General features: G+C 33.3%; 1 protein-coding gene across 1 annotated transcript; it reads right to left on the bottom strand.

The window, feature by feature from the left end:
- Window positions 1–330: 330 nt before the first annotated feature.
- LOC139900998 (uncharacterized) lies at window positions 331–2147 on the bottom strand. Its single transcript, XM_071883739.1, has 3 exons — window positions 1601–2147; window positions 530–1242; window positions 331–453 (listed from the first exon to the last, which is right to left on the bottom strand). Exons 1-3 carry the CDS (start codon window positions 2145–2147, stop codon window positions 331–333), a joined length of 1383 nt encoding a protein of 460 aa, XP_071739840.1.
- Between the last annotated feature and the right edge of the window lie 11079 nt (window positions 2148–13226).

Below are 13226 nucleotides of genomic sequence, written 5' to 3'. Positions count from 1 at the left end.
CCCCTGGAGGAAATGGTCCCACAATATCAATGGCCCATTTGTAGAATGGCCATGGTGAATTTATTGGGATCATGTCATGCCTTGGCTTTCTATTCTGCGGCGCATGCCTTTGGCAACTTTTACATCTTTTTACTATTTGCGCAACATCACGATACAGGGTAGGCCAAAAGTAACCTATTCGCATTATTTTCTCCGCAATAGTTTTGTAGCCTGAATGAAGAGCACAAAATCCACTATGCACCTCTCCAATAATTGTTTCAGCCTCTGCGGGTCCTACGCACTGCATTAATGGTTCCAGGTACGATTTGCGATGTAATATATCATTTTCAATCACATACTAGGGGATCTTTCTCGCACTATAGGATCCATCCAATTTGGTTGAACTTCTTCTATAGCCGCAACAATCAAACTACCATCAATGGATTTATTAGGAAGCTCTTCTACCCAGAATTGCTTTTGGAAATGCAAAAAAGTCAATGCAGCAAACTTACTTAGCGCATCCGCCTTTTTTATTTTGACTTCTTGATACTTGTGATAATTCAAAAAACTCAAATTTTTTCGCGGCTTCCTGCACTAGCTTCAAATACTTCTGCAGAGACAACTCATGAGCTTCAAATGAGCCATTGAATTGATTCGCCACTAACTGTGAATCTATATACGCGTGCAACTGTAAAATGTTCATTTTATGCGCCATATTTAATTCCGTGAGCCGTGCTTCATATTCGGCCTCGTTATTTGTTACATCAATATTAAAACGCGGGGCGTATGTATGCTCTTCACCATTCGGGCTTGTTAATACTAATCTCGCACCCGCACCTTCGATACAAGACGCACCATCTGTATATAAATCCCAGATTTCGTGTTGAGGATGCTTTAATTGCGTTCTTTCATGAATAACTTCAAGCTCTCCCGTCATTTCTGCAAGGTAATCTGCTAAAACCTGGCCCTTTACAGATGTGCGCGGAAAATACGTTATTTCAAATGCTCCTAACTCAATTGCCCATTTGGCGAGTCTTCCTGATACCGCGGGTGTACTCAAAACTTGTTTAACCAACAAATCAGTTAAACCATATATCAGATGACCTTGAAAATATTTGCATAACCTTCTTGATGTCAAAACCAACGCGTAAATAAATTTCTCAATAGGCACGTAGTTTATTTCACTTCCCACGAGCGCCTTGCTAACAAAGTAAACTGGCTTCTGAACTTTGTTCTGCTCTGCCACAAGTACTGAACCAAATGCTTCATTCGCAATCGAAATATAAAGATATAATATTTCACCATCTGTAGGCGCAATCAATGTAGGTAGCGTAGCGAGCAATTATTTCATTTCCTAAAATGCCTTATCCGCTTCTTCTGTCCACACAAAATTCTTCTGTTTCAAACACCATTTAAGTGTGCGGAAAAAAGGTAGATGTCTTTCTGCGACCTTGGACAAGAACCTGGTCAAAGCCGCCATCTTTCTAGTCAAACTTTGTACTTCTTTAACAGTCTTAGGTGCGGTCATGTTTTCGATTGCGATTATTTTCTTAGGATTGGCTTGGATGCCTTGCTCAGTGACATAGTATCTCAGAAATTTTCCCTCTCTCTCCGAAGCTACATTTAGACGGATTCAATTTCATATTGATTATGCCCAAGCTTTCAAATGTTTCTTCCATGTCAAACAAAATTTGCTCTTGCATTTTGCTTTTTATGACAAGATCGTCAACATAAGCTTCAAGGTTACGGCCTATTTGGCCTTCAAATGCCTTGTCAATTAATCGCTGATAAGTTGCTCCCGCATTCTTGAGTCTAAAAGGCATTTTAATATAGCAATAAATGCCTTTTCCAGTATGAAAAGCAGTTTTATCCTCATCTTCTTGCGCCATTGGAATTTGATGATACCCTTTTGTGGCGTCTAAAAAACATTTGTAAGGGTAAGCGTGCAAAGACTCTACTTTTAAATTTATTTCGGGGAGCAGATAGTTGTCCTTTGAACAAGCTTTATTTATGTCTTTAAAATCGATGCACATTCTGCACGAACCATCAGGCTTTTTAACCAATACTGGGTTCGCAACCCATGTTTGATATTTTACTTCGCGTAAAATGCCTGCATTGACTAATTTGGTAACTTCCGCACATAACCACTTCATACGATCATGAGCCATTCCTCTACGTTTTTGCACGATGGGCTTTAGTGCAGGATTTGTAGTGACTCGAACTTTTCCATGTTTATATATATTAATTGAGATTGATATTTACATGATTAAATGTTTCCAACATGTTAAGCAATCAAACTTGTTAAGACTTGATTAATTGAAATATGTTTCATATAGACAATTGACCACCCAAGTTGACCTGTGATTCACGAACGTTAAAACTTGTAAAAACTATATGATGACATATATATGGATATATATATAGTTAACATGATACTATGATAAGTAAATATATCATTAAGTATATTAACAATGAACTACATATGTAAAAACAAGACTACTAACTTAATGATTTTTAAACGAGACATATATGTAACGATTATCGTTGTAAAGACATTTAATGTATATATATCATATTAAGAGATATTCATACATGATAATATCATGATAATATAATAATTTAAAATCTCATTTGATATTATAAACATTGGGTTAACAACATTTAACAAGATCGTTAACCTAAAGGTTTCAAAACAACACTTACATGTAACGACTAACGATGACTTAACGACTCAGTTAAAATGTATATACATGTAGTGTTTTAATATGTATTTATACACTTTTGAAAGACTTCAATACACTTATCAAAATACTTCTACTTAACAAAAATGCTTACAATTACATCCTCGTTCAGTTTCATCAACAATTCTACTCGTATGCACCCGTATTCGTACTCGTACAATACACAGCTTTTAGATGTATGTACTATTGGTATATACACTCCAATGATCAGCTCTTAGCAGCCCATGTGAGTCACCTAACACATGTGGGAACCATCATTTGGAAACTAGCATGAAATATCTCATAAAATTACAAAAATATGAGTAATCATTCATGACTTATTTAAATGAAAACAAAATTACATATCCTTTATATCTAATCCATACACCAACGACCAAAAACACCTACAAACACTTTCATTCTTAAATTTTCTTCATCTAATTGATCTCTCTCAAGTTTTATCTTCAAGTTCTAAGTGTTCTTCATATATTCTACAAGTTCTAGTCACATAAAATCAAGAATACTTTCAAGTTTGCTAGCTCACTTCCAATCTTGTAAGGTGATCATCCAACCTCAAGAAATCTTTGTTTCTTACAGTAGGTTATCATTCTAATACAAGGTAATAATCATATTCAAACTTTGGTTCAATTTCTATAACTATAACAATCTTATTTCAAGTGATGATCTTACTTGAACTTGTTTTCGTGTCATGATTCTGCTTCAAGAACTTCGAGCCATCCAAGGATCCGTTGAAGCTAGATCCATTTTTCTATTTTCCAGTAGGTTTATCCAAGGAACTTAAGGTAGTAATTATGTTCATAACATCATTTGATTCATATATATAAAGCTATCTTATTCGAAGGTTTAAACTTGTAATCACTAGAACATAGTTTAGTTAATTCTAAACTTGTTCGCAAACAAAAGTTAATCCTTCTAACTTGACTTTTAAAATCAACTAAACACATGTTCTATATCTATATGATATGCTAACTTAATGATTTAAAACCTGGAAACACGAAAAACACCGTAAAACCGGATTTACGCCGTCGTAGTAACACCGCGGGCTGTTTTGGGTTAGTTAATTAAAAACTATGACAAACTTTGATTTAAAAGTTGTAATTCTGAGAAAATGATTTTTATTATGAACATGAAACTATATCCAAAAATTATGGTTAAACTCAAAGTGGAAGTATGTTTTCTAAAATGGTCATCTAGACGTCGTTCTTTCGACTGAAATGACTACCTTTACAAAAACGACTTGTAACTTATTTTTCTGACTATAAACCTATACTTTTCTGGTTAGATTCATAAAATAGAGTTCAATATGAAACCATAGCAATTTGATCCACTCAAAACGGATTTAAAATGAAGAAGTTATGGGTAAAACAAGATTGGATAATTTTTCTCATTTTAGCTACGTGAAAATTGGTAACAAATCTATTCCAACCATAACTTAATCAACTTGTATTGTATATTATGTAATCTTGAGATACCATAGACACGTATACAATGTTTCGACCTATCATGTCGACACATCTATATATATTTCGGAACAACCATAGACACTGTATATGTGAATGTTGGAGTTAGCTATACAGGGTTGAGGTTGATTCCAAAATATATATAGTTTGAGTTGTGATCAATACTGAGATACGTATACACTGGGTCGTGGATTGATTCAAGATAATATTTATCGATTTATTTCTGTACATCTAACTGTGGACAACTAGTTATAGGTTACTAACGAGGACAGCTGACTTAATAAACTTAAAACATCAAAATATATTAAAAGTGTTGTAAATATATTTTTAACATACTTTAATATATATGTATATATTGTTATAGGTTCGTGAATCAACAGTGGCCAAGTCTTACTTCCCGACGAAGTAAAAATCTGTGAAAGTGAGTTATAGTCCCACTTTTAAAATCTAATATTTTTGGGATGAGAATACATGCAGGTTTTATAAATGATTTACAAAATAGACACAAGTACGTGAAACTACATTCTATGGTTGAATTATTGAAATCGAATATGCCCTTTTTATTAAGTCTGGTAATCTAAGAATTAGGGAACAGACACCCTAATTGACGCGAATCCTAAAGATAGATCTATCGGGCCCAACAAGCCCCATCCAAAGTACCGGATGCTTTAGTACTTCGAAATTTATATCATATCCGAAGGGTGTCCCGGAATGATGGGGATATTCTTATATATGCATCTTGTTAATGTCGGTTACCAGGTGTTCACCATATGAATGATTTTTATCTCTATGTATGGGATGTGTATTGAAATATGAAATCTTGTGGTCTATTATTATGATTTGATATATATAGGTTAAACCTATAACTCACCAACATTTTTGTTGACGTTTTTAAGCATGTTTATTCTCAGGTGATTATTAAGAGCTCCCGCTGTCGCATACTTAAATAAGGACGAGATTTGGAGTCCATGCTTGTATGATATTGTGTAAAAACTGCATTCAAGAAACTTATTTTGTTGTAACATATTTGTATTGTAAACCATTATGTAATGGTCGTGTGTAAACAGGATATTTTAGATTATCATTATTTGATAATCTACGTAAAGCTTTTTAAACCTTTATTGATGAAATAAAGGTTATGGTTTGTTTTAAAATGAATGCAGTCTTTGAAAAACGTCTCATATAGAGGTCAAAACCTCGCAACGAAATCAATTAATATGGAACGTTTTTAATCAATAAGAACGGGACATTTCAGGATTGACATTTAATCTATGTTCCTCAACATCACGCGGAACGCCAGTCATATCTTGCTCAATCCAAGTAAATACATCCATGTACGCAACAAGCAAGTGTATAATCTTCTTTCTTATTGCCTCATCTAATTCGGTGCCAATTTTTATTTTTTGATCAGGATATCTGCGGTTTACAACAACCATGTTATCTTCTGCAATATTTTTTTCAACAACCGCGTCTTGCGTGCTTATAGCTACATAAATTGGTTGCATAGCCATAGAGTTGATTGTTGCCACACCTTTGCAGGTAGTGAATTTAACCATTCCGTGTATTATAGATGGTACTATGCCAAGCTTGCGCAATGTGGATCGTCCCAACAATATGTTATAACGCGAAGCTGACCGTATAACATAAAAGTCTAACTGCGCTTGTCTTGTCAGTTTTATATCTGCTTCATCACGTAATTCAATCTTTAGCGATAATTGCCCCATAGGCCATGCAGATTCACCCGCGAAACCAGACAAAGAAATCGCGATTTCCCTCAGTTCTGCCTTAATGCATTCCGACAATTGGCGAAAATATTGCTCGTATATCAAATATATGCTGCTACCAGTATCAACATGTATTTTCATAATTGTTATTCCAGTATCCGCGACCTTATATGACTAACGGCTTATCGGACATATCGCAGTTTTGCTCAAATGGAAAAGTGATGGGCGCAAGTTGCCATTTTTCAAGCATTTCAACCGCTTTTCGTTTTTTAAGCCCTTTCTTATTGTGTATTGTACTTACTATTTTCGAATCTTGCACATTTTGAAGCACTTTAGTTGAATTTTTGGCCAAAAAAGATTTGTGCGTTTTACGCACCTTCAAATTCATATTTGCCTTATTCACAACATTTTTGGTGACTAAAAGCTGTTGTTGCTTCGTCATTTTGCTTAGTTTACAACTTTTGTTAAGAAGATTACGTTTTCCTGCAATATAACAAAGAAAATAACACAATTAGAATTAAGAAATGAGTTTAATAGATCGATTAAAACGAACGCAAATTTCTCATTTCAATTCTATTCATGTCCCACGGATGGCGCCAATTGATTAATCCTAGATTATCCAATAAAGGCTAATCAAGGATTGAGTGCAATGAGGGGGTACAATGGATGTCGATTAGGATTTTGGGACCTTATTGTCATATTTCGTTAAGTGCTAAACGATCAACAACCATGTCACAGTCTTCATAAATTACCTTAACCAACAAAGATCAAGTCTCGGGCAAACTCACGAGAGAGATCAATATGACTAGGGCAGTTCTTCCAGAATCAACAACCTTAAATGAGAGGCCAAGCTCCCTATTTATAGGTTTGAGACCTATGCGGAAGTAAGATGTGCGCGCACTTAGGCATTTCGCACAAATACTTTGAGAAGCCTACGTACTCTTTAATATCCCGCATAGTCTCACGGCGCATGTTCACATTTACCGCGATTTATTGTCTTGCATCAATTGTATTTAAGTAACTCTTCGCACTTCAAATATACATATACATATGTATGTATATGATCACATTCCTTGCTGAAGAAACAGTGAACAACCCATTTGGATTCAATGTCCATTGCCATGAGTCATCATTATTTGATAAAACAATATCACAAATCTCATCAACTAAAGTCTGCACAAGTAATTCATTCTTTGATCCAACCTGAAAATGGTTCCAATGCCATTGCCATGACCCATTAACAAATCGATCACTTAGACGACAATCTTTATCTATTTCTAAGTGAAACAATATGTTAAAACGTCACATCATAGGTTCGCTTCCATTCCAACAATCCATCCAAAATAAAATGTTAGTACCATCGCCAACTTGTTTTCAAATAGAAGAAAATGGTATTAGCGCTTGATCATCTAAATATTGAACAACCTTCCTTACTTGTGTCCATATACTGTTACCAACAATAGAGCTCCGAACATAACATGTGTCAAGTCCATAAATTGATTGAACAACTTGAGCCCATAGATCATTCGGAAAATTCATAATACGCCATCGCCATTTATACAAGAGACTTAAATTAAACGCTTTTATACTACCAACTCAATGACCTCCTTTATCTAGAGAAGCCATGACATTAGCCCATTTAATCCAATGCATTTTTCTTTCTCCTTCACAAGCACCCTAAAAAAATGAGGCACGCAACTTCTCAACCGACTTGATTACCTGTTCTGGGCATCTGAACAAAGATAAAAAGTATATACCAAGGTTTCCCAACACGGATTTAATAAGGGTTAATCTACCTCCACTTGAGATAAGTTTGACCTTCCAGTTTGTTGAACGTTTTTTAAATCGAAACACCCAATCATCTCAAGTTGATATATTTGACATGTTAATCCCAATAGGAAAACCAAGATAATCAAAAGGAAGAGTAGCAGCTGAACAACCTGTATTTTGAGCAATCGATATAACTTCATCTTCTTGAACACCAATGCCCAAAACATTCGATTTATTTATGTTGATCTTTAACCTCGAAGCCGCAAAAAAATCATGAAAAACATAAACGATATTGATCATCTCAGTTTGATTCCATTCTGATAATATAATCACATCATCTGCATAAAAAAGATGTGATATGTTTACATCCATCGACCCAATCTTTGCTCCTGTAATTCAGCACAACGAAATCACTTTCGTTAATTGTAAGCCTTCCATTATAATTAAAAATAAAAATGGACTTAACGGGTCCCCTGTCTAAGCCCACGTTTAATCAAAAATTCTTGAGTAGGGCTTCCATTAACAAGCACACAAGATCTCGAAGTACAGAGGCAAGTTTGTATCCACTGGCGCCATTTACATCCAAATCCCAGACATGATAGCATATCATCCAAGTATTCCCATCTTACAGAATCATAAGCTTTTTCAAAATCCACCTTGAATACCAATAATTTTTTCTTTAATCTTTTGAACTACGAAATAGCTTCACTCAGTATCATTGGGCCATCAAGAATCTGTTATCCTCTAATAAACGCAGATTGTTCTTTACTAATCATCTTGTACAATACCAAAGATAATCTATTTGCTAGAATTTTAGCAATGATCTTATAAAGCAAACCAATAAGCGAGATGGGTCGAAAATCAGAAACAAGTTTTGGATTTTTCACCTTTGGGATTAAGGTCAGGAAGGAATAGTTAGAGCCTCGTGGGATCTGCGAAGTAAAAAAAAATCACGTACAACTTTGTATACCTCATCCTTCAATAAATCCTAATGTAACTTCAGAAAACCGAAAGTGAATCCATCGGGTCCTGGTGATTTATCACTTCCACAATCCCATACTGCACGTCCGATTTCATCATCCTCCACATCTTTTTCCAGGTTTGATCTATCTATATCATTCAATGTATTATCTGGAACAATATTATCAATAATCACAGCCTGTTGTGGACAGCTGAACTTGTCTACAACAATCATTCACTGACTCAACATATAATCCATATTTCTATTATTCGATTATATGACATAAAACTTAGAAAAAAACCTTCGGTTCTATCTGCTTCGCCATATCTTTGATTCCAAGACTCAAATTTAGTTCTTTATTCAAAATCTATAATTGCAAGAGTGTTAGGATTCATCAAAATGATCTATCTGTAAGTTTATAATCTCTAATTCCTTCAATAAGTTATGAATTTCGAAGTCAATGTTTGAATTAAAAAGTCAACCATATTGAACATGATTCAAATTCGAGTACTAGGTGATGTTTTAGGAACTGAATTCGATTGTCGAGCATTAGGAACCTGAATTAGAGTAACTTTCATGAAGAAATTCATCGATGAAACACTCCGGATTCAAAAATCGAATTTCAATTTAAACTTCTTCACAGGGTACCTGTTTTTCTGTTACCCACTGTCGCTTAATCTTAATTGCTGGTACACACAAACTTTATTGAATTTCTGTATCATTTGAGGTTGTTGTAGTGTCTCTGATGAAGGACCAAACCATCGAGCTTTTTTCCCTATTTTGTTTCGGTTCAGAACACCGACAGAAACCAAACACACACACCAATTACTTTCCTTTAGCTACATATATCGATCCATTTTTTATTTATTTATTTGTATTGGCCAAAACTCTTTACTACGTATTACATAAGTGGGTCATTATGTTTATGCTTATTGGGCTGCAGGATTTGGTTAAGGTTGAACTATGATAGGACCGTAAAGACTGGTTACCATATATGCTATACTTCGATTAGTAATTGGGAAATCAGGTTGTGTTTAATAAAATGATTAAACGAATGATGTTTTGGTGATAATTTAAAAGACGATGATTAATGATAGTGGATGATGGCATGATAGATAATGTGATGACCCGGAAATTTCCGAACAAATTTAAACTTTAATCTTTATATATATCCGACACGATAAGCAAAATCTGTAATGTTGAGTCCCAAAAGTTTTGAAACTACATTCATTTAATCAAATACCCTTTGACCATGCCTAACGATTCACGAACAATTATGTGTAAATAAATATATATGCATATACATGTGTGCTTATTAAATTGAGATATATTAATAAAACATTGAACGGATTAGTTAATATGAATATAAGCTATGAGATCTATTTTTTTTTTTTTTAACTTGGAAATGCTATCAAGGTATTGAATGAATAATATGTTACATAAACATATTTGTTCGGTGTAAGTTTATCGACGAGATCAAAAGATAATATCAAATGATTGAATTATCGGATACATTGAACTATGATTATGAGTCTCTGTTATGAGGTCCACTTTGAATTAGGAAACCCTTACTTTTAACGGTATTCGGAATAAATGGTAAAGTGATTTACAAGTAAGAACAAAGTATCACTTATTGGGAGTTAGACAAAAGTTAGTGGAGGATTGAATTTCATAACACATGGTTGATAACTTGCAACGTATATAGAACGTGTTTATGTATATTAGATATATTAGTTAGGTAAAAGATAGTAACCCTTGTTCATTGATTCGAATTATAATTAGATATATTAACTAGAGTGTTTGAGAAATTAAAGTAAATGTTGGCGCATAAATAAGTTATATCAGATTAAGTTTTTGAGCATAACCGTTAGGTGATATAACAATATCTAGTATTCACACGACTTTAATGTTATATATATATATATATATATATATATATATATATATATATATATTGGTCTTTGAAATATAATTAATTTTGAAAAGTGAAATATTATATTATTAGATAAATATTTCAAAACATAAGTATTATGTATAAATTTATAAATTTTAAATGTACATATATTTTATTTTAGTCATAAAACGTTTTGATTCAAACTAATAAGATTAAATATATATTTTGTTATATAACGAGACGTCGATTTATAAAAGGAAATGACCAAAACACTCAAAAGATTAAGTTACACTTTGAGTGGGTTAGTTTTTAATTAATTTAAGTCTAGTTAATAATAAAAGTACATGTCACAAAACGTTTAATTTAAAATAAAATATTTTGATAAACAACGAGTCACTGATTTATAAAAGTAAATGACCACAACGCTCAATTTTATAAGTTACATTTTTTATAAGGTAATTTATTGATGAGTAAGTCAAATTTTTGTTAAAGGTACACGTCGCGTAACGTAAAAGGCTAGTTTTCTAAACGTACGAAAGTGCGCCCGAAAAACCGAAAGTGGTACATGAGTCGCGAGACCACGACCGTGTCATTTTTGTAAAAATTATATTTTTACCATGAACGTAAATATAATATAATATTTAATTAATTCTAAAGATTAAATATATTATATATTAATTAATATATAAATAATCTTATATTACGTATCATATGTTTACATGTGAGTGTCGGCATGAGATGTAATGCATTCCAGCTATTAAAAGATATTATGGGATCGCATATGTGGTTGGCCAAAAAGTTGTATAAAGCTCACGATTCTGGTTCCAGTTTCTAATCATCTATCTCTCTCGACACACATATAAATTATATTATTATTATTATTGTTATTATTATTAAGATTATTATTATTAATCTTAATAGTATTAGTTGTATTAGTGTTAGTATTAATATTATTATACATAAAATACTATGACGGAGTGCTGCTCGTGTAATTTCAAGACAAGTTTTATGAGTAGGATAGGGCTAAGGAAATTATGAGTTATGGCTATGGAGGTGATGGGTATGGTTCATGGGTATGCCTGTGAGGTCAATTTAGTGTTTGTCATCTCCGTTGCGTCTACGTACCTTTCCTACAATATTGAACCTCAATATTGATACGTGAGCACTCATAACTTAACTTTTATTTATCAATAGTGTATCCCTGACTAGTGCTCGAGAAAATAAAATTATGCATGCTTGTATATTTGATATTGCCCCTAAATAGGTTATGTTGAATCTTAAAGGTTGTTATACTAGGGATGAGATAAGATATAAGATATGCATGTCGTTGGAATGCTAGCGAAAAATTAAGAACTTTTCATTTAGATATCGAATGGATTCGATGAATGGTTAGAAAGTTATGAATTAAACAATTAATTTCGTAATTAAGATTGCTAATGATAATTAGTGAACTAATTTTCTGGGTAATAAAAAGTGGTTATTTGGATTCTACTCGTCGAGTAGATGAATTTTCATATAAAGCACGTCTCGTTTCGTTGAACGGTTGTCAAGTTATGGATAAAAGAAGTTTTGTAAATTTTGATAAAACGTCGATACGGAAACTGAAATTCTCGCTGATCTACGTTGTTTCAGATTAAAACAAAAATACCACTGAATTCTTTGCTGTAAGGTCTAACAAACGACTCTGGCCGTTTGTCAATTCGAGTCTCGACGATTTTTCTAAAAATCATCAAAGTTGACTGTTTGATCACATTTTAAAATTCTAAAAAGAGCTGAAACTTTTTTATTAAAAATGTCAGTTTTGTATCAGTTGTCATGGTCGGCCTAATGTAGGTTTACTTTTGCCAAAAATCATGTTATATCTTTGTTGTAACGAGAATTTAAAGGCTTTGACCGTTTGTCAATCCGAGTTTCGAGGAATTTTCTAAAAATCTCCAAAGTAGGTTACTCGGTCACTTTTGTAAAATTTATTAAAGCTGAAAAATTAACTTTGAAACGCCGAAACCGCGTTGGCAACTACGAGCTGTCTAGGTTTAGTTTACTTCTGTAAAAATTTATGCTTAACCTTTTTGGTAATGTGTAACTTTTATCTTTGGCCGTTTATCAATCGGAGTTCCGATAATTTTTCTAAAAATCGCTGAAGTGGCCGTTTAGTCATGTTTGACCGAAAAATCATTTTTGTATAAGTTATTATATTTTTGCATGCGACCTCGTTTTTACTTTAATCTTTGACTTTTGCACATTAGTCTCGAGCATTGAGATTGTGGTACACTATGACTTGGCCTAAATTGTTAGACAAATATTGACCGTCATATAAATATATATAATTAATATAGGTTCGTGAATCCGAGGCCAACCCTACACTTGTTCAATGATGTTATATGTATTTTTACTACAAAATACAGTATGGTGAGTTTCATTTGCCTTTTTACCCTTTATATTTTTGGGCTGAGAATACATGCGCAATTTTTATAAATGTTTTTCGAAATAGACACAAGTAATCGAAACTACATTATATGGTTGAATTATCGAAATCGAATATGCCCCTTTTTATTAAGTCTGGTAATCTAAGAATTAGGGAACAGACACCCTAATTGACGCGAATCCTAAAGATAGATCTATTGGGCCTAACAAACCCCATCCAAAGTACCGGATGCTTTAGTACTTCGAAATTATATCATGTCCGAAGGAGGATCC

Source organism: Rutidosis leptorrhynchoides, chromosome 3, assembly GCF_046630445.1.
Source record: "Rutidosis leptorrhynchoides isolate AG116_Rl617_1_P2 chromosome 3, CSIRO_AGI_Rlap_v1, whole genome shotgun sequence".
Classification (NCBI taxonomy): domain Eukaryota; kingdom Viridiplantae; phylum Streptophyta; class Magnoliopsida; order Asterales; family Asteraceae; genus Rutidosis; species Rutidosis leptorrhynchoides.
The sequence above is the reverse complement of the archived record's forward strand: the minus strand, read 5'-3'. Positions and strand labels throughout refer to the sequence as shown.